The sequence below is a fragment of the Oryzias latipes genome, chromosome 12, assembly GCF_002234675.1.
Source record: "Oryzias latipes chromosome 12, ASM223467v1".
Taxonomy (NCBI): domain Eukaryota; kingdom Metazoa; phylum Chordata; class Actinopteri; order Beloniformes; family Adrianichthyidae; genus Oryzias; species Oryzias latipes.
In genome coordinates this window covers 3,397,216-3,415,536 of record NC_019870.2, presented here as the reverse complement: position 1 = coordinate 3,415,536, position 18,321 = coordinate 3,397,216, and the positions used below count along the sequence as shown (strand labels likewise).

Here is an 18,321-nt window from a genome sequence, read left to right as displayed (position 1 = left end):
AGAACTGTTGCTGAAAAGGTGAAAAGGTCATCTGCGAGCTACAGTTCGAGTTAACATTTTAAAAAAATCCAATATGAACAAATGATTTCACAGATATAGTAAAGAAAAACCCAACCAACCCTTACCCCCAACCTCCCTCTGGTGACACGTACCACCCTTCTTTGACAACTTACATAACTGACACAAATATCACTAAAGAATTGCATATAAACAGCGCGATAATCACACACATTTATGCTTTATTTATATTTCTTCCATGATTTTAACATTGTTCATTCGTGACACATCTGCGAAAATGTAACATACTTTTTCCACGTATTTCTGTATAACATGCACAAAATGTACGTAGTGGCTGTGTGACACCGCCTTTAGGCTGGGGGTGTGAGTGGCTAGTGGGAGAGCTTGTAAACGGAGAGCTCTCAGCAACAGGGACTGGGGTGTGGTTCCCACAACTCAGAGGTGAATTTTGAATGAACTCCTGCTGCTCTGCAGAAACTATGTCTTAGAAAACGACACAGGTTGTTTTTATTTTGGCTAAAAGCAGCATAATATAATTAAAAGACCACATGAAATGCATTTAAAAATGTTCAAAATTTGACTTTAGTGGGACTTTAATGACCAGAGATGCTCCCAAATCTTTTTTTATTTATCAAGAATTGTGATTCAAATTGAGTGTTCATGGTCACACAATGTCACTACACAACCAAAAGAAACACAAATATGGTCTCTCTCTGTGCCTGTCTGTCACACAAGAACAAGAAAATGGGAAATAGATCTTAGCCGGTGGATCTGACAACGTCCCAGAGGTGAAACCACAGATAAACTCACGATCATCAGTCAGAAACCTGAAGTGTCTTTCAGGCGAAACTCAAATCAATTCGTCCAACAAACTGACAACTGAAAAACTAACAAAAACAGAGAAACCCTAACGTGAAGAGAAATAATAAATGAAGGATGTATCGCAGACAAAGTACATTGATCTGTTTTTGGTAAAACCGTTTCTTGCATCCCAGTTTTAATCAGATGGAGGAAACGTTTTTGGATTTGCTCTTTTCCCTCGGTTTCACCTTCACAATTCCTTCCTCTTTCTGTTTATTTTTAGTTGCTTCAGCCCTCCTCCTCTGTCCTGGGTGTCCTACGTCATGGTGTCATCACTGACGGGGGAGAAGAACTCCCTCCTCACAGGGGCGCTGGTCGTCAGGCGTTCCCGACACTCTTTTCCACTGCCGTGAGGAAAAGCTTTTTCCATTTGTTGAGGTGATGAAAGCGTTTCCCGGAGGATGTCGCCCTCAATGCTCACATTTGCAGATAAACAAAATCTTTGGGTGTAAAAGTCGGATTTTTGATCTACCCATGGTTATTAATAAAGTATTTATTCACTCAGTCCGTCAACAATTACGTCTATAATGAATTAAAATCAATAAATAAAGTCAATTAACTGTTACATTTAATTGAAAAATATATAAAAAAGGGATTTTTGTATTTGACCAATGAAGTTTCTGTTTTAACTTACTTTTAATATTCTGTTGGGTTTCATTCAAAGACAAAAAAAATGGATTTATTTTTTATATTTATTAAGATTTTTGACGTTTGAGATACACAGACTAAATGGAGTCTTTTCAATCTTTCAAAAGTTGATTTATACAGCACTTTTGATCAAATATAATATAAAACAAAATCCTCCACATGTTAAAAAACGAAATGAAATGAAATGAATCGCCTTCATCCTTCCTCTATGAAAAAGCCTTAAAACGTTTAATAACATTTTAAATAAGCAAAAACATTTTTGCCAATAGAGTAAAAAAAAAAGGTCCTACCAAGAATTCTTATTTTAAGAAATAAATTCTAGACATGTTTTCTTGGACTATTTTGCTTTTGAACAAACTTTCTTAAGATAAGATTATTTTTCTTGCAAGACACAAAATCAGACAGAATTTCTTGACTTTGACCTTCTGAAAGGTCAGTTTTTGGACTGTGATCCCATAGATTTTTGTCTGCTGATAAGAACAAAAGAAACAAAAAGTTAATTTGATCCTTTTCTAGCAACCACAAAAAAAATTAAACAAATAATAAACGTAGAAAATAAAATATAATTATTTTTCAATTAAAAGTAAAATTTTATTTTAAAAGTAATTTAATTTAATTAATTTATAATTTTCCTTTTAATTTAATTTTTAAAACAACCCAGCAGACCGATCTGACCCTGTGGGTTCTCCAGGGTTAATATTAAATGAATTTTCTGTTTGTGTGTCTAAAAATCAACAGAGCTTGGCAGTCAGAGGAAGGGTCACTGAAAGGTCAACTTCTTTCATTCTTTTTTATTCTTTTCTTAGTGAGTTTGATTTACATTGTTTTTATGATTATAATGATTACTTTTAAGATTTTTAACATCATTTTATGATCCTCATAATTCATTCATTGTTTACATTTGGAATGGATGAACATGCAAGTTCCCTCTGGATTCATAAAGTCATATCTATCTATCTATCTATCTATCTATCTATCTATCTATCTATCTATCTATCTATCTATCTATCTATCTATCTATCTATCTATCTATCTATCTATCTATCTATCTATCTATCTATCTATCTATCTATCTATCTATCTATCTATCTATCTATCTATCTATCTATCTATCTATCTATCTATCTATCTATCTATCTATCTATCTATCTATCTATCTATCTATCCTTTAAAGATGCACACTGCTCATTGTTTGATCTATTTATGATTATGATGTTTTTTAGGCTTACAGCCCCTCACCACCTCAACCTAACATTACCGGTGCAGCAAAAACGGTGATCTAAAATATACAAACTTTTATGCAATTTAGATAACAATATTTCACTTCCGACAACAAAATGGGATGCGGATTTGAGCATCAGCACAGATGAAAGTTTTTGGTCAGAAGTTTGTCTAAACACCTTTAAAATGACAAAAAGTCCAAATCTGCAGCTAATCCATTTCAAAACTCTTCACAGAATTTACTACACTGGACAGAGGCTGTTCAAGATGGGTCTCAGTAACTCAGACATTTGTCAGCACTGTGACAGTAATCTACCCGACAATTACATGCATGCACTATGGTTCTGCACTCCTGTCCAGGCTCTCTGGCGGCAGGTATGTGCCGATCTATCAGTCTGGCTTAAGGTTTCAATCACAGCTTCACCGTCACTTTGTGTGCTTGGTGACATGAGTGCCATCGATGTAGAAGGAGGACTAGGCTCTATCATTTTCATAACTCTTTGCATTGCTAAAAAAACTATTTTAATAAATTGGAAAAGCAAAAAAAATATAAATATAAGTCAACACAGAAATCTGCTGCTTGATCATATCAGCTTGGAAAAAATGTCAGCCCAAAGTTCAAGTAACTTCGAAAGAATTCGGTCTCTCTGGTCTCCCATAGCTAACTCCGTGACTTAGGGGGTGGGGGGGGCCTGGTCGTCGCTGCTCCTTGCCCTTCTTCCGTGGGCTGGGGTGGGGGTCGGGGCCTCCGGTGCCTGGCGGGGGTTGTTGGGGGCTCCGTTGGTCGGGGGATCGGGTCCGGCGCCTGGGTGGGGCGGGCTGGGGCGCTGCGTGGTCCTTTGGGCTTGGGTGTGGGGGTGCGTGGTGGTGGTCTGGCTTGGCTTGGGGGGGTGGTCCCTTTGCCTGTGCTGGGGGGGGTTGGCGGGGGGCGCTGCTCGGGGGGGGGGGGGCCCAGCGGCGCTGGATGGGCTTCCCATCTACGCCTGGGGCTGGGATCGGCCCTTCCCTGGCTCTGGGGCGGGACGGGACAACCCTCTTGGGGCCCCCGGTCGCTCTGGGTGTCCTCCGCTTCGGCTGCGGGGTCTGGGGGGGTGGGGTGGGGGGTCTTGTCGGCCCTGACCTGTGGGGGGGCATTCTGGGGGAGGGGGAGGGTCCCCCTTGGAAGGGGGGGTGCTTGGACATCACTGCCAGCAAGCAGCGGATGTCCTCCTAGCACCCTACCCGCCAATTTTAACCGCACCTTAGACATTTAGGGCCCCTTTCGTGGGGAGGGTGAGGGGACGTCACTGTGAGTAATCAGGAGATGTCCCCTTAGTGCCCTACCCGCCAATTTTAACTGCACCCCCCTTAGTACACACACCCCTCCCCCCTCAATATATACATCCCAACATAAACACACACACATGCACACACACACCCTCTCAAACACACATACACGCACACACATTTTGCAAGGAAGGTGGGACCTGGGTCCATCTGTCCCCTGCCTCTTCCCTGGTGGGGGGTGCGGGCCCCTTTGCAACGGCGGCCGTGTCCCCGGGGTGCCGGCTTCCTGGGCCCGGCGGTGCTCTCTCCGCGCGGTGGGGGAGTTCACATTACATCTGAGCCGGGGGTGTCTGGTCCCTGGGGGGTGGGTTCTGGTCCTTGCTCCTGAGTGCTGGGCCCCGCCAAATTTCCAACTGTGGCCGAGCCTGGTCGGGCCATATTTATAACACCCCTTGTGGGCCCTCTTTTTTTTCCCCGGGGTTCCCCCCTCCTGGGCGGGGGCGGCGGGCCCCCTGCCTCGCTCCTCCCTGGACCAACCGTGGGCCGGGCGGATGGCTGCCTGGAGTGCGGAGCGGGTCTCCCTTGGGGGGTCCTGGCTCGTACCTGGGGTTGGGGCGGGGGGATGCCCGTAACTCCTGGGTGGTGGTGGGGTGCTCGTTTGGGGCTGTGGGCGTCCTTCTCCGGTGGGGCTCTGAGTTGGGTTCTCCCGGCGCGGCGGGGGGGCTGCTCTCCTGGTTGGGCGGGGGCGGCGCTCTCTTTCCCTCCGTGCTTCCCTGGCCTCTGGCTCTGGGGGCCTTGCGGCGGCCCTGCTGGCCCTGGCCTGGGTGGCGGGCTTGGTCGCCCGGGCGGCGGTTGTTCCCTGCCGGTTCCCGTGTGGCGTTGGGGGGATTCCGGCTGCCGCTGCTGCTGCGGTGGGGGTCTTGGGGTGGGGATGGCTGGGCACTCTCCCTCCTTCTTTTCACGTTCCACCATCCATTTTAGAAGAACATAAACACTCACCTGAGCACAGGTGTTAGCTCACCTTTGCACTAACAGTTTGCATGACTGAATGACTGAAATATTTCACACTAGTTGGTTTTAAGGCATAAGTATGCGTGTGAACACTATCTGTTTTGTGTACATGTCGACAGGTGGACATTTTTGCAGCTAGCAGATGTGTTTATAACATTTGAGTGTGTGTGTGGATAGGCCCCACCCTTTTTGTACTGCATTTGAACCTTACCATAATGATTAACAACCAGTAAACCTGTCTGCTCTATGCTGCTTCATGGTCTTATCCCCCTTCCCCTCCTATTATCACCCCCTACCCCCCCCCTCTCTCTACCCCCCTCTCTCTAGCGTCCCTCTCTCTTCTTCCCTTCTTTCCTTTTCCGTCCGGTCCAACACCAAAGATTTTCAGACATGATTGAAATTAATAAAGTTTGCCCTCAATTACAAAAGGGGTTTATTCAGACATACCTTTGGTTTGTCTGAAGATTAATAACCCCTCTTGTTAAAGCAAAATATGTCCAACACAAGAGGCCCTCAGCTCTCGTCTGTCTGCCCAGCTGTTGGACAGGACAAGTTGAAAAGAAAAAAAAAAGAAAAAAAAACGGTGATCTAAATCCGAGCCATCCTGTCGTACAGTTTAGATCCAGATTCCAGCTCAGACGAGGAAAACAAAGTTGTTCAGATCATGGATCTGTTTGTCTGCATGTGGATTCATCAGAATGGAGCGGAGCAGAGGAGATGTGGACTGCTGCGGTAGCTTCCACGTCACTTCCACAAGCTTTTGTATTTTAAAAGGCTTTTTTTTTCATCTGCTCCTCATAACGGTGATTTGAATGAAGAAATCCTCAAAATGCAATTTTGAGGTGAATTTCTTTATATATGTCCTCCATTATCAGAAAAATGCTCAAGGGATGTCATGTTATAACATGTTATAAACACAATTTTCAACAGAGTGGGTCTTTAAAAAAAAGGTATTTTACCAAACCAGCATTAGATTTAGTTTTTTTTTCTCTCTATTCTAATTAGCTTGCTTGTTACTATATTTTCAACATGTTTGTCTTCATGACACCAACAAATCTGGATTTTTAAATTTCCACTTGTGTCTGCAAGGCAGCTGAATCCTCTCATGTTCAGCTTTCTTTCCTTCTGGACAGCTAAGCTGTTTGTTTGTTTGTGTGTTTGTTTGTTTGTTTGTTTGTTTGTTGAGTTCGGGACATAGTTTCCTAACTTCGCTAAAGGCAAAGTTGCAAAAATGTTACATAAATGCAACAAATATCAGCTTTCTTATGAGGTGAACGAGGAAGGTTATGTATTCTGAAGTGTTGATACCATAAAAATAACCATAAATATTGAGTTTTAGCAGTACGATTACCTTTAAACGATGAACATAAGTTAGGCTTGAATAACTAAAATCAGTGGGATTTATCAAAAAGGACAGATTGCTGCAAACGTAGGCAATAAGGAGGAAGACAACGTCGTGTGGCGTTACAGATGGAAACCATCTCATGGCCAAAAACATACTACAACAACAAAATAAAACTATTGATTACTTTTCAACCCTTTTTGAAGAGGTTGAGCCACAGGGAAGGATCCCTCAGGAGGTCATGGGTTTGGATTTGGCAATCTCAAACTTTATTTTTCCTACATTTAGTTTAAGATCTTATGAAGATTTCATCTTGAGCCTGACTTTAAGTTGATCTAGAAGACCAAAGTCGACCATGAAGCTCATCAAAAACAACCCTTTAAGGGGTTTTTAGTTGGTAAACTATCATTTTAGTGTTGATTTAGGTTTTAGTTAAATATTTGATTCTCTAGTGTGCAGCATCTCTGTTGTATGTCTCAAAACTAACAGGCCAGCTGAGAAACTGATTTTTATTTTACGCTAAAATGGAAATGTCTACATGTGCTTTTTTCCATGTCAAACACCAAACAATAACATCAACATTTATCAAATATATGTACATGAGATTCCACAGTTCTCAGTTTCAGTCACTGACTCTGTTTTTTCTAAAGATTTGAGTTCTGCTGCCCCCTGTTGGCTGATTCTACCAATCACAGGAGCCTGAAGCAAATTCTGCTTTTACTGTATTTGCTGTTTCCATCCCTATAAGTCTCTTCTCCTTCTAGAAATATTAATAATTATTGCTCAATTATGTTGTTTATGTCAAAATAATTACCTGTATATATTTTTTAACTTTGTATGGATGTCATGTCATATTTGGATGATGTCCCGGTGTGTCACTTTGTGTTCTTTTAGGTCAAGTTGTGTTACAGTTTTTCTCAATGGCTTTAGTACAATTCTCAGATCAGAATTGAAGTTTGCAAATACATGTGTGAGGGCTGCACGGTGGGGCAGTGGTTAGTGCTCTTGCCTCACAGCAAGAAGGCCCCCGGTTCAAGTCCCGGCTGGGGGACATGAAAGAACTACATCAACAGGGGACCTCGCGGGGGCCAGCCGTACATACCTGTAACACAGAACAGCCAATCAAATTGCAGCTACTGCAGCATAGTCAGCCAGTCAAACTGTGGCTTGTGTAGCGCTGTCCAAGCTGATGAAATCCTTTGGTCCCGAGTTCAAACCCCGGTTAGAGTGATGTCAGTCAGAAGTTGTGGTATAATAAATGTTTTTGTTAAACTGAATATGACATTTCATAATTATTGTTTTCTACTTCTGTCTCTCCTTGTTCCAAATAACAGTCATGATCTGTTGCTCATTTCAATTTCAACCATGTTTTATTAAGAAATCAACATGAAAATAAATAAAACACAGTATTTAACACAAAATGTACCAAAATGTTCAACCATGGATTTACAATTGAAGGGCAGAAGGGTTTAAACAGGCAAAACTTTAATACAAGTATTTTAAAGGTGTAAAATGAATTGAGGAAGTAGTAAATATGTTTGCTTTTTCTATCAAAACTAAACACTAATAATAAATATGTAAGAAAATTGTATTCACTAAATAGATTTCACAAACTAAATTAAAAATATTTTCACATTGATAGATAACATCACGAGTTCTATCATAATCAGTGTGTTATCAGAAGAGAACTTAATACAGGCAAACATATAGACAGGTTTAGCAGAGATTTTGACGTTTTACACTTATTTCTCATCCAATATGACAAGCTGAGGTAAAATGAGACAAAAGTGGTCAAAACAGCAACATCTTTTGATAACAAATAGAACAGACATAAAAGCTATCTCTTTCCCTCTTCTGCTTGCCGGCCAGCAGCCCACCTCATCTTTTCAGCCTCATAAAAAGGAGACTGAGAGAACTCCTCCCAGGTCATTTCTTGAGTCATCCCATTTGCCCGGTGGAGGGACAAGACTCTGGCAGGACAGTAAACATACTTCCCCACAACACCAGGGAACCCGGTGTGAATGTGTGGACTCTCTGGACCTTGTTTCAGTGGTTTGTGGCAGAACCTGCACAGACGCCCACTGGGATGCTGCTCCCTTGCCTTTCTTTTATGTCGGTCCTCCAAAACCTTTCTGCATTGTGCAGACCTCTGCTTTGCAGCCTTTAACTCTCTCTCAAAAAATGGCGTGGCAGCAAAGTCTGCAAATGGCATCCTGGGGTTTGTAAGGCCTTCTGCTGCATAGATCTGGAGTACTTTTTTGGAGCAGTAGAAGTATCTCACATCCCCAGACTGATAAAAGAAATGAACAGAAGATCCATCACCAAGGTAACGAGACTTTGGCTGCCCACAAGCAAGACAGTTCCTTGTCATTTTTTTTTCAGGTTTCTGCTGTTGTTGCTGCAGACCTACAATCTCCTTCACCATTTTTTCAACGTCAGTCTTCGTTAAAGGAGCTTCATCTGGTTGAGAGCTGGGGGGGTTCACTGGAGCAGGAGGGAGAGTCACAACTGGCACAGTGACAGTTTCACTGCCTTCAGTGAGTTTATGCCACAGCTGCTGGGTTTCCAAAAGTTTTTCGGGACTAGTGTTCATAGACGAACTTCTGTTAATCATCTTCGCCATGTGCTTCACGTAGCGGGAGATGTGCTGTTTAGTGGTGGGGTGGAGAAGGCTGTTGGGATTCCTGGAGGCAGTTTGAACAAGGGCGGCATACTCTGCGTCTACCTTGCTCAGAAAGTCCTTTTGTCCATGGTGCTTTGCCAGAAGGACATCAATGGCATCTCTCATTGGATTTGTCCAACGAGAATGGTCCAGGACAAAAAGCAGACCCCCTGCTTTGATAGGACCAGTGCGAGCTGCGCGTGGAGAGGCAGCAAAAGGCAGTGGTGGTGGTGTCGTTGAGACATCTGATGGAGAGGAAAAAAGAGAAAAGTTAACCCCTTCTCACTTCTCTTTCCTTGAATGCAATGCACAAATAAATTAAAAAAGGCTGAAAATTTGAACTAAATTACCTTTCACTTCAGGGGCTTGGGGCATTGCTAGGGATTCATCAGCAACCACACCTAAGACGTTATCCTGAAACATTGGACCATTCAGTTAGTTTAAACTTGTTATGTAGCTGCAGTTTTATTGTAATAGAGTGAGGATGTTTGTTACAACAAACTTACATGAGCAGAGTGTTCTTCTCCATGTTCTTCAGGCAGGTCGATGACTGTTTCATTGGAAGGAGGTGGTTCTGGAGACAAACGCTCTTCTTCCTCAACAACCGGGTCTCTCTGAGACTTGTGTTTGTCCCAGTGAAGAGGAACCGGACGGCAGCCAGGCTCCACATACTGCAGTCAAAACCTTTCCCCAGTGTCGGCCTGTGACAAGACTAAGGCAGGGTACTTAGCTTGTCCTGTCACTTCCTTTGACAGCTTGTTCAGCTGTACAATCAGAGCTGGATTAAAAACTAAAGGAAGCTTCAGACCAGGTTGCTTCAGGCTCACAAGGCGCTGGAAGTTCCACCGAGCTACTCCAGTCATGCCTTGGGCCTGGAAAAGTTCTGTCGAGACCTGATTTCCTGTCACCCATTTGGACTGGTGGAAATGAAATCCCTCCTGCTGGGATGTTCCTCGCACCGGGATCCAGATCGGTACCGCTGCCGCTTCCCCCTTGATGTGGTTCAGCTGTAACGTGCCACCGTGTCTGTAGAGGATCCCGTCTCCCACCTCCGGGTCGCTCAGACAGCCCCTGAGGATGTGAACGCGCTGAATCCTCCACACTTTCAGCATTGTTGCCTTAAACAGTGGTATGCCATCTGGATCCGATTCCAAAAAGAACCTCTTCAGAACACTCTCCACCCGCACCAGCAGCTCTCTGGGTTCTGGGATCTTGGTGCGGCAGTGCTCCCTGATGTGCTGCTTTGTGGGGTTAGCTGGCTGGATCCCACAGAAGGTGTAGGCCTCCTTCAGCCTCTGAAGATCGGTTTGGTCCACCACACAAAAAGCTGCCGAAAGGAACTTGCAGAAGGAGCTGTGAAGTGGATGATGCTCTGAGATGCACTCCCTGGTGAACCGCCGCATGCAGTGAAACAAGTCCAGCTTGATGCTTATTTCTCTGTTGTATTTGGTACGGGATGCACATCTATTGGTGAAGTCTCCAGATGTTGCTTCACCCACTATAGCCTCTATGGTCTTCCAGGAATCCCAGAGAAGATGCTCCTGAGGCTGGGAGTTTGGGATCCTGAATGGAGAGCAGCAATCCCTGTCCATGCACACAGGTAAAGCACCTTTTAATTGTTTATTGTGCAAATAAAGTGATTGTTTTTAAAACAATATTTACTTGTGTTTTTCACGTTTTTACTGTTGAAACCATTAAATTAGAAGTAAAATGAACAAAGTTTTTCTCACCTGTCAACCTACTGGTACTTTGCTTTTGGTAGCCCTGCAGAAATGTAACGCCGGGACAGCCCGTCGTACATTGGCTCCAGAGACTTGTCGCTTTCTGACTGCAGCATCACCCAGGACAAAATCATCCAGTTTTCATTCATAACTGCATAAGATGACATTGTGCCTGATGCCAGGACAACCTTCCGTGCCACCTTTCGGGTGTGGTCAGCCCTCAAGACCTCACCAAAAGTGCCTTGAAGGAGCAGATTGAGCGTGCCCTCCTCCCTATGGTACTCTTGTATGAGGCAGTCCACCAGGTAGTGTGAAGTCACTGTTACCCCACACCAGCCATCTATGTCTGTATACCCACCAAAAGGATCTGGTGTAGATATTTTCCTCATTGCCCCCGTGATTGTCTGCTGGCCATATAGTCCGCTCTCTCCATCCAGAACATTCTTCACTGTTCCCAGATAAGCCAAGTGTGCACGCTCGTATCTTAGGTGAAGAGCTTCATTTAGCTGATTGGCCATATCACCTGGAGACTTTGCTGTACGCCGCAGCTCATCCATCACAGTCTTGCATACTGCCTTTTTGTGGGTCAGGAAGGCTGGAAAAATCTCCTGAAAACGACGAGGCAGCATGTCCATCCATGAAGGTTTGTCTGCAAACCAGTGCTTCTTGCAGACTTTACAGGTCAGCCGAGAAGCAAGTATGTAGTACTGACCACTTGTGCCAATTATGACACGGGGCCGACCTGTTCCAGAGGAGACCACGAGGGGTTTTGGGCAGCCATGCAGACACGGGAGGGGGTAGTTGTTACGCACTCTTTCCATTATTGCATGGTCTGGTTTCCAGATAAAAAAAGGATGGAGGTGAAAGTACTTTGGGGATGGTAGCTCATAAATTGAGTCAATGAGTTCCGGCTGAGGTGGGTTACGCCACAAGGAGATCATATTCATGGCATGTCTTACAGGTGGAGACCCAGGCCACAGTCCTAAGGCTTCCATCTCTGTTTTCATCCAGATCCTCTGCTGGGGAGAGCAGTTCCAGCTGCTAACATCCTGGTCATAAGATGGAAGTGGTGAAGCAGCAGGCGTTGGCTGAAAGTGAGCAGGAGAAGGAGCTGCAGACTGAGCTGAGGGTCTTCCAACGACTGCTGCAAAAATAAAAAAATACCTTGAGTTGTTGTTGAATAAAATATTATCTCAAAGTCCAAATGAATACAGTACTTTGCATTTTTGTCAAAGTTAATGCACTGACTGTAGGTTTTATCCTGGACACTTTGAGGCAGTTCCAAAGCGAGCAACTCTGGTGGTACTGGCAGAGGAGTCTTCACTGGAGCTGAAGTAACTGGTGAAAAAGACAGTCAGAAACAGACAGGAAGCTGCAGCAGAGTAAAGCTGACAAATGATCCTCAACACTCACCTGCATGTGTGGCAGCAGGACAGCTGGACCTCTCAGGATGGTCTGGATTCAGATCAACAGAAATATCCATCAGTAATGCCCAGGTATTTAGAGTTCTTTGTTAGTAATTGTGCAAAACACTCAAAACCATGCAAGAAAACATGCTCAATAGAACAGGTGTGGTATGAAAATCAATAAATTAACTATTAGTTTCATTTTTTTATCTTTTGATTGACCAGGAAAGGTTCCATTATGATGTAATAATCCATGTGTAACCACTTTACTCTGATGTGTTAAGACATGTACTTTTGTTGTAATTCTGCTTTTTAAGACTGGTTTCCTTCAATCATTTTCATACCAAACCTATAACCAAACCCATGCAAATAACATAAGTCTGTACTTACCCTCGACGACGAACAATGAATACCTTCAGCATCATAAAAGCAGTCAAACAAAACACCTGCATTAGAACAGGCCTGAACGTGGCCAACCAGCAAACAGAGGAAAGGAAAAGGTGATCCTGGTTTACGACAGAACCATCAGGTACCAGCGGCGGCGGTGGCAGTGGCAGCAGCAGCATCTAGACCTTTACTCAGTGAACCTGAAAGAAAATAAACCAATGAATATTCTTCTTTTTGAACAGACACATTTAAAAGTGCTGAGTGTAAAGAAAGGACTGATCTAAGACTAACATGTAGTCTAATATCAGTTTTTCAACTACCAGTACTACTACTCCACATACAGAAACATAATCAACACGTGATGCATGATGTGTGCACGTTGGTGCTGCTCACTTGGTTGGGTTGGGATTGTTTCTAAACATGTTGGGCCTGTCATCTTCTTCACTAAATGTCTCTGCTCTTTAGTAAAAAAAATAAGAAAACAGGTTTGAATTAGAAGTAGTAATTAACACTCAGTGTGTACTTGTGTGTGATTTAGTTTTACCTTGTAAAGGGAGGAGTTTGGATGGAGAGACAGAAAGCATCATTCTCTCCAACTCTTCATCATCTTCCATCTCTAACGAAGATACTGAAAAGATGGGAAACATCATTTCTACCATCTTTCCTAACATCAGCATGAACGTCTAGTCTGCCACAGACCTGGAGGACTAGAAGAAGGTTTAGTAAGAGCAGGTTCTGAAGAGCTCTGAGTCTGAGCCTCTTTCTTCTTCAGGTACTGCTGGAGGACATTTTAGCGTCTGAAACCCCCTGTTTCCTGAGGATAAATGATGCGTATCCATCTTCTCTTTTCTCCCAGACGTCCCTCCAGGTCTTCTTAGAATGCACACCAAATCCAACCAGCTGGTTGTCCTCACTACTTGAAGGTGGCTCCACTGATCTTTCAGCTAAATAGTTTCTCAGATCTCTGATTTCGTGAAAGTGTCGGGTATAATCCAGAAATGAAAAGAGACTCTCCTTCTTTGGTCCCTCGGCATTAAAGAGTCCAGCTCTCTCCTCTTCCTCAACCTTGTTAATTAAATAAATGGTGTAGCCAATATCATTTTCTAGCAGCCACCGAAAGGACTTCCCCTTGTATTTGCCAAATTGAAGAACATACTCCCCCAACACCTCCTGCCTGTCAGATGTATCTCCACCCCTAATGAAGACTTTTGACAGGGCGTTTTCCTTCACTTTTTCCTCTCTCTGGGGAGCAGACTTGTCCTGGAGCTCAGGATTATTTTTGATCCTCTTGGCTTCATCTGAAGGGTCCTGCCTGAGAAACCCAGTTGGGCCTCGTCTGAAGCTCACGCAGATTTTTCCAGGAAAAATTAATTTCCTCTTCATTCTGGAGATCTATAACCAAAGATACATTTATTGTCGTTAGTGGGTGAAGTAGCCCAGGTCTACTGTAACTCAAAAATAGTAAAAAAAAAAACAACAACATACAAATATATATATATATATATATATATATATATATATATATATATATATATATATATATATATATATATATATATATATATATATATATATATATGTGTGTCTTCTTCTTTCTCTTTCGGCTTTTCCCATCAGGGGTCGCCACAGCGAATCATCCTTTTCCACCTCACTCTATCATGAACATCTTCTACCCTAACGTTAGCCAACTTCATGTCCTCTGTTAAGACATCCATGTATCTCCTCTTTGGCCGTCCTCTTGCCCTCCTGCCAGGCAGCTCCATCTCCAACATCCTTCTACCAATATATCCACTATCCCTCCTCTGAACATGTCCAAACCATCTCAGTCTGGCTTCTCTGACTTTGTCGCTAACACAGGCAACATGAGCCGTCCCTCTGATGTACTCGTTCCTTATCCTGTCTAACCTGGTCACTCCTAAGGAGAACCTCAACATCTTCATCTCTGCTACCTCCATCTCAGCCTCTTGTCTCTGTCTCACTGCTACCGTCTCTAACCCATAGAGCAGAGCTGGTCTCACCACTGTCTTGTACACCTTTCCTTTGAGTCTTGCTGGCACTCTTCTGTCACACAACACTCCTGACACTTTCCTCCAACCGCTCCAACCTGCCTGCACTCGCCTCTTCACCTCTTTTCCACAATCCCCATCACACTGAACTGTTGACCCCAAGTACTTAAACTCCTGCACCTTCTTCACCTCAGCCCCCTGTAACCTAACGCTTCTACCTTGATCCCTCTCGTTCAGACACATGTATTCTGTCTTACTACGACTGACCTTCATGCCTCTTCTTTCCAGAGCAAACCTCCACCTCTCTAGCTGTTCCTCCACCTGCTCTCTACTCTCACTGCAAATTACAAATATATATATATATATATATATACTGCAAATATATATATATATGTGTGTGTGTGTAAATGCACATATAGATATTATTAAAGTTATCTACCTTTGGTAAAATTCAAAAGCTTTTGAAAACACACAAACTATCATGACTAAGTTTGAAGAGGTTTTTCATCTCTTACGAGTAGCCGTATCCTCACCGCTGGAGTTTCAGACCTTTCATGCTCAACAAAAAATAACGGGAAGAGAAATGTCTTCAAACTAGGAACAGTTTTTTTTTTAACTTTTTACTTACATCAGACTTTAACTTGACTTTAACTTGTTGTGCTCTTGTGTTTTAACAGCGATCGGATCAAATCTGGCCGCAGGATTATTGTTGTTTTGTCTTCCTAAAGGCTCTTCCTGTGAAAACCTTACTACTAAGACGATGTGGAAACAGCGCCCCCAAAATCCCGCTAGTGGTGAAAAAGTATATTACATCCGTAGTGTTAAGAACTACCATAGAGAATGAATGAGAAAAGTTAAGAGAGTTAAGCTTAACCATTTTCGGCTCCCGCCGCGTTTCTGTGTGGAGTTTGCATGTTCTCCCCGTGCATGCGTGGGTTTTCTCCAGGATCTCTGGCTTCCTCCCACTGTCCAAAAACATGCTACATAGGTTGATTGGCAACTCTAAATTGTCCATAGGTGTGAGTGTGAGAGTGAATGGATGTGTGATTGAGGATATTCCACCCTGCAACAGACTGGCGACCAGTCCAGGGCATCCCTTGCCGACGCCCAAGTGGCCGGGATAGGCTCCGGCAACCCCGTGACCCCGAAAGGGAATAAACAGTTAAGAAGATGAATGAATGAAATACGTGTGTGCATTCCTCAAAACAATTTGTACAAACAGCAAAACACTTTCTTGCAAAAGCCTGTAACTTGCTCAAAATCTTTAGTTCAACTCTCAAAACTAAGTCTTTATGTCATTGAACATGTCAGTGCCATCAGAATGTCAAGTCCTTGTGTCATTGTCTACGAACAAGACAGTCAAATTACTCAGTCATGTTGTCAATATAAGTGTGTACTTTAGAGGGAGGTTCTGATGGAAACTATGGCTAAAGTTTGGATGACAATTATTGTAAAATGTAAGTTACACCTTTTTGATTGATTGCAAGAGACTGGACAAGATTCACATTTACACTTTTATTGTTCATATTGTAATTTGTTGACAGACCATGTCATCCCAACATAGAAAAAACCCACTGCAAACAGTAACACAAAGGGGAAAAAAGATTTTTCTGTACAACAGTCCAGGCAGTGCAGTAGGAATTGGTGTGGTCTTCCTACACCTCTTGTCGTTCCTGTATGTTAGGACACAAATTCTCATCCACATCACAGCGAATATCCTCTCTTGCAATGCAGCCAAATATGTTTGTCACATTATGACAACTTGGTCAACCATTTTGCTGTTAATGACTTATGGGATGAACTAATGACTAGGTGTTTTGAGGAGTAAGACTATTGCACAGTGAACTATATAATACATTTTGATCAACATGACATAAACAATTTAGAATGAAGGAATGAGCAGAGAATTGTACATAATCATTTGCATGGATGTACCAAAGCAATTGCAACTTGTTCAAAGAAGTGAGAAACTGCTTATATGATGTGCACAAGTGACATCATGATGTGAAGACTGAACAAACAGTTTTGTGAATTTCATTCTGATCTGAGAATTGTACTAAAGCGACTGAGAAAAACTGTAAAATGATGCATTTTATTTTGGTACTGTAAGTTCTGAAAATGTATTAATAATAGGTTGTGTGGGATGTTGTGTGTTTTGTCCACTAATGGCATCACATGTCCCAGCTATTACTGTAATATAAGCACTCAATGAAAAATATAATATGACAGATAGGTGGTCGTGTGGTTTGCTGTGGCAAAGTCCAAAGTCGCCTAACAGAAGTGACGACTCAATCTTTAGGTTCCTCAACAAAGTGAGATCAAACTTGACGTGATTCTAGTGTTGGGACATTAAAAAATGGTAAAAGCTGTTGGTAATCTGAAGATAAAACTGAAGTCAAAACTGTTTCTGTGCCTCTGTTTCAACTAGCCAGCCACGCCTTTTGCCTTCAGAACTGCCTTTAGTCCTTGGTGGCATGAATTCAACAAGGTGCTGGAAACATTCCTCAGAGACTTTGGTCCATATTGACATGACAGTATCACACAGTTACACTGTGTGATACTGTCATGAAGGGATGGACATGGTCAGCAACATTACACAAGTAGGCTGTGGTGTTGTAACCATGGTCTATGGCAGTGTTTTTCAACCCTTATTGAGCCACGGCACACTTTAACCTTGACAAAAATCCCGCGGCACACCAGCATCCCAAAAAAAAAAAAAGCAGAAATTCATGGTCTGTATTGATCGACAACCCCCCCCCCCCCCCCCCGGCCGCAATCTCACGTGAATTTTTGTGATAATTGTGGCAGAAAAAGCAGGAAGTTGCGGCTGTTTTTTATATGAGATGAAATAAAAGTTAAATTAGAAAATTTACAAACTGTTTGTTGTGGTTTCAAGACGTTTCACAAGGTCGACTCAGTATGCGCTGTCCCTTTAAGCCAATGCATCATGGGAGATGTAGTGTGAAAACGGCAGAAAAAGGGCAGAAAGACTCCCGTCTCTGAGCTTCATTGTTTTGTTCACTTGTTCCACGGTCTGATACCGGATTCTGTGGAAAGCTACACCGCTAAAGACGAGCTTTAGCTGGTATTTTTGTTGGAACTGGGAGACTTTATCAGCAGAATTAAGAACAAGGAAGTGAAAACTTCTGATTGGTCCGACTGATGACATGTGATTAAGCCTTCAAGAATGATTGGCGGAGACAGTTAAAGGGGCGGGGACTGCAGGTAAATCGCAGTACCGTCATAATTATCAAAATGTCTTTAATAGAATTAAATAAACACAAAGAAAAAGTTATTTTAAGATCTTTCATATTCCTAATTACTCAGTGTTTTATCAGGGCCTGTTTTGATGAACAAAGAGCTGAAATCCTGGAGATGGGAAATCTTAGTGCAGTTAATGAGGGCAATTTCCCACGGCACACTTGACCATCTCCCACGGCACACTAGTGTGCCGCGGCACACTGGTTTAAAAACACTGGTCTATGGTACTAATGTGGCAAGAAAATATCCCCCACACCATTACACCACCACCACTACCAGTCTGAGCCATTGATACAAGGCAGGATGGACCCATGTTTTCATGTTGTTCTGACCCTATACCATCTGAATGTGGCAGCAGAAATGGAGACTCATCTGACCTGACAATGGTTTTCCAATCTTTTATTGTCCAGTTTTGGTGAGTCTGTGTGAATTGCAGTCTCAGTTTCCTGTTCTTAGCAGACAGCAGTGGTACCCGGTGTGTCTTCTGCTGCTGGAGTCCATCTGCCTCAAG

General features: G+C 43.0%; 1 protein-coding gene and 2 long non-coding RNA genes across 3 annotated transcripts; 1 reads left to right on the top strand and 2 right to left on the bottom strand.

Annotated features, from left to right (window-relative positions):
- Positions 1 to 7,715: 7,715 nt before the first annotated feature.
- Positions 7,716 to 9,644, bottom strand: LOC111948342. The gene is made up of 3 exons (XM_023960917.1): positions 9,536 to 9,644; positions 9,380 to 9,443; positions 7,716 to 9,274 (listed from the first exon to the last, which is right to left on the bottom strand). Exons 2-3 carry the CDS (start codon positions 9,402 to 9,404, stop codon positions 8,205 to 8,207), a joined length of 1,095 nt encoding a protein of 364 aa, XP_023816685.1. The 5' UTR covers positions 9,405 to 9,443; positions 9,536 to 9,644; the 3' UTR covers positions 7,716 to 8,204.
- A 1,593-nt stretch (positions 9,645 to 11,237) lies between these two features.
- LOC111948344 lies at positions 11,238 to 11,955 on the top strand. Its single transcript, XR_002874309.1, has 2 exons — positions 11,238 to 11,666; positions 11,762 to 11,955. It is a non-coding gene; the product is annotated as an uncharacterized LOC111948344 (long non-coding RNA).
- Positions 11,682 to 15,434, bottom strand: LOC111948343. Its single transcript, XR_002874307.1, has 7 exons — positions 15,178 to 15,434; positions 13,243 to 13,935; positions 13,088 to 13,171; positions 12,937 to 13,002; positions 12,164 to 12,743; positions 11,999 to 12,088; positions 11,682 to 11,894 (listed from the first exon to the last, which is right to left on the bottom strand). It is a non-coding gene; the product is annotated as an uncharacterized LOC111948343 (long non-coding RNA).
- Positions 15,435 to 18,321: the final 2,887 nt, after the last annotated feature.

What these genes read in the sequence shown, in the direction of transcription:
- LOC111948342 (XM_023960917.1), bottom strand. Translation starts at nt 9,404, where the DNA reads ATGCCCCAAGCCCCTGAAGTGAAAG. An exon ending in CCAAGCCCCTGAAGTGAAAG is followed by an intron (nt 9,275 to 9,379) that starts GTAATTTAGTTC and finishes CCTCTCCATCAG; the next exon opens with ATGTCTCAACGACACCACCA.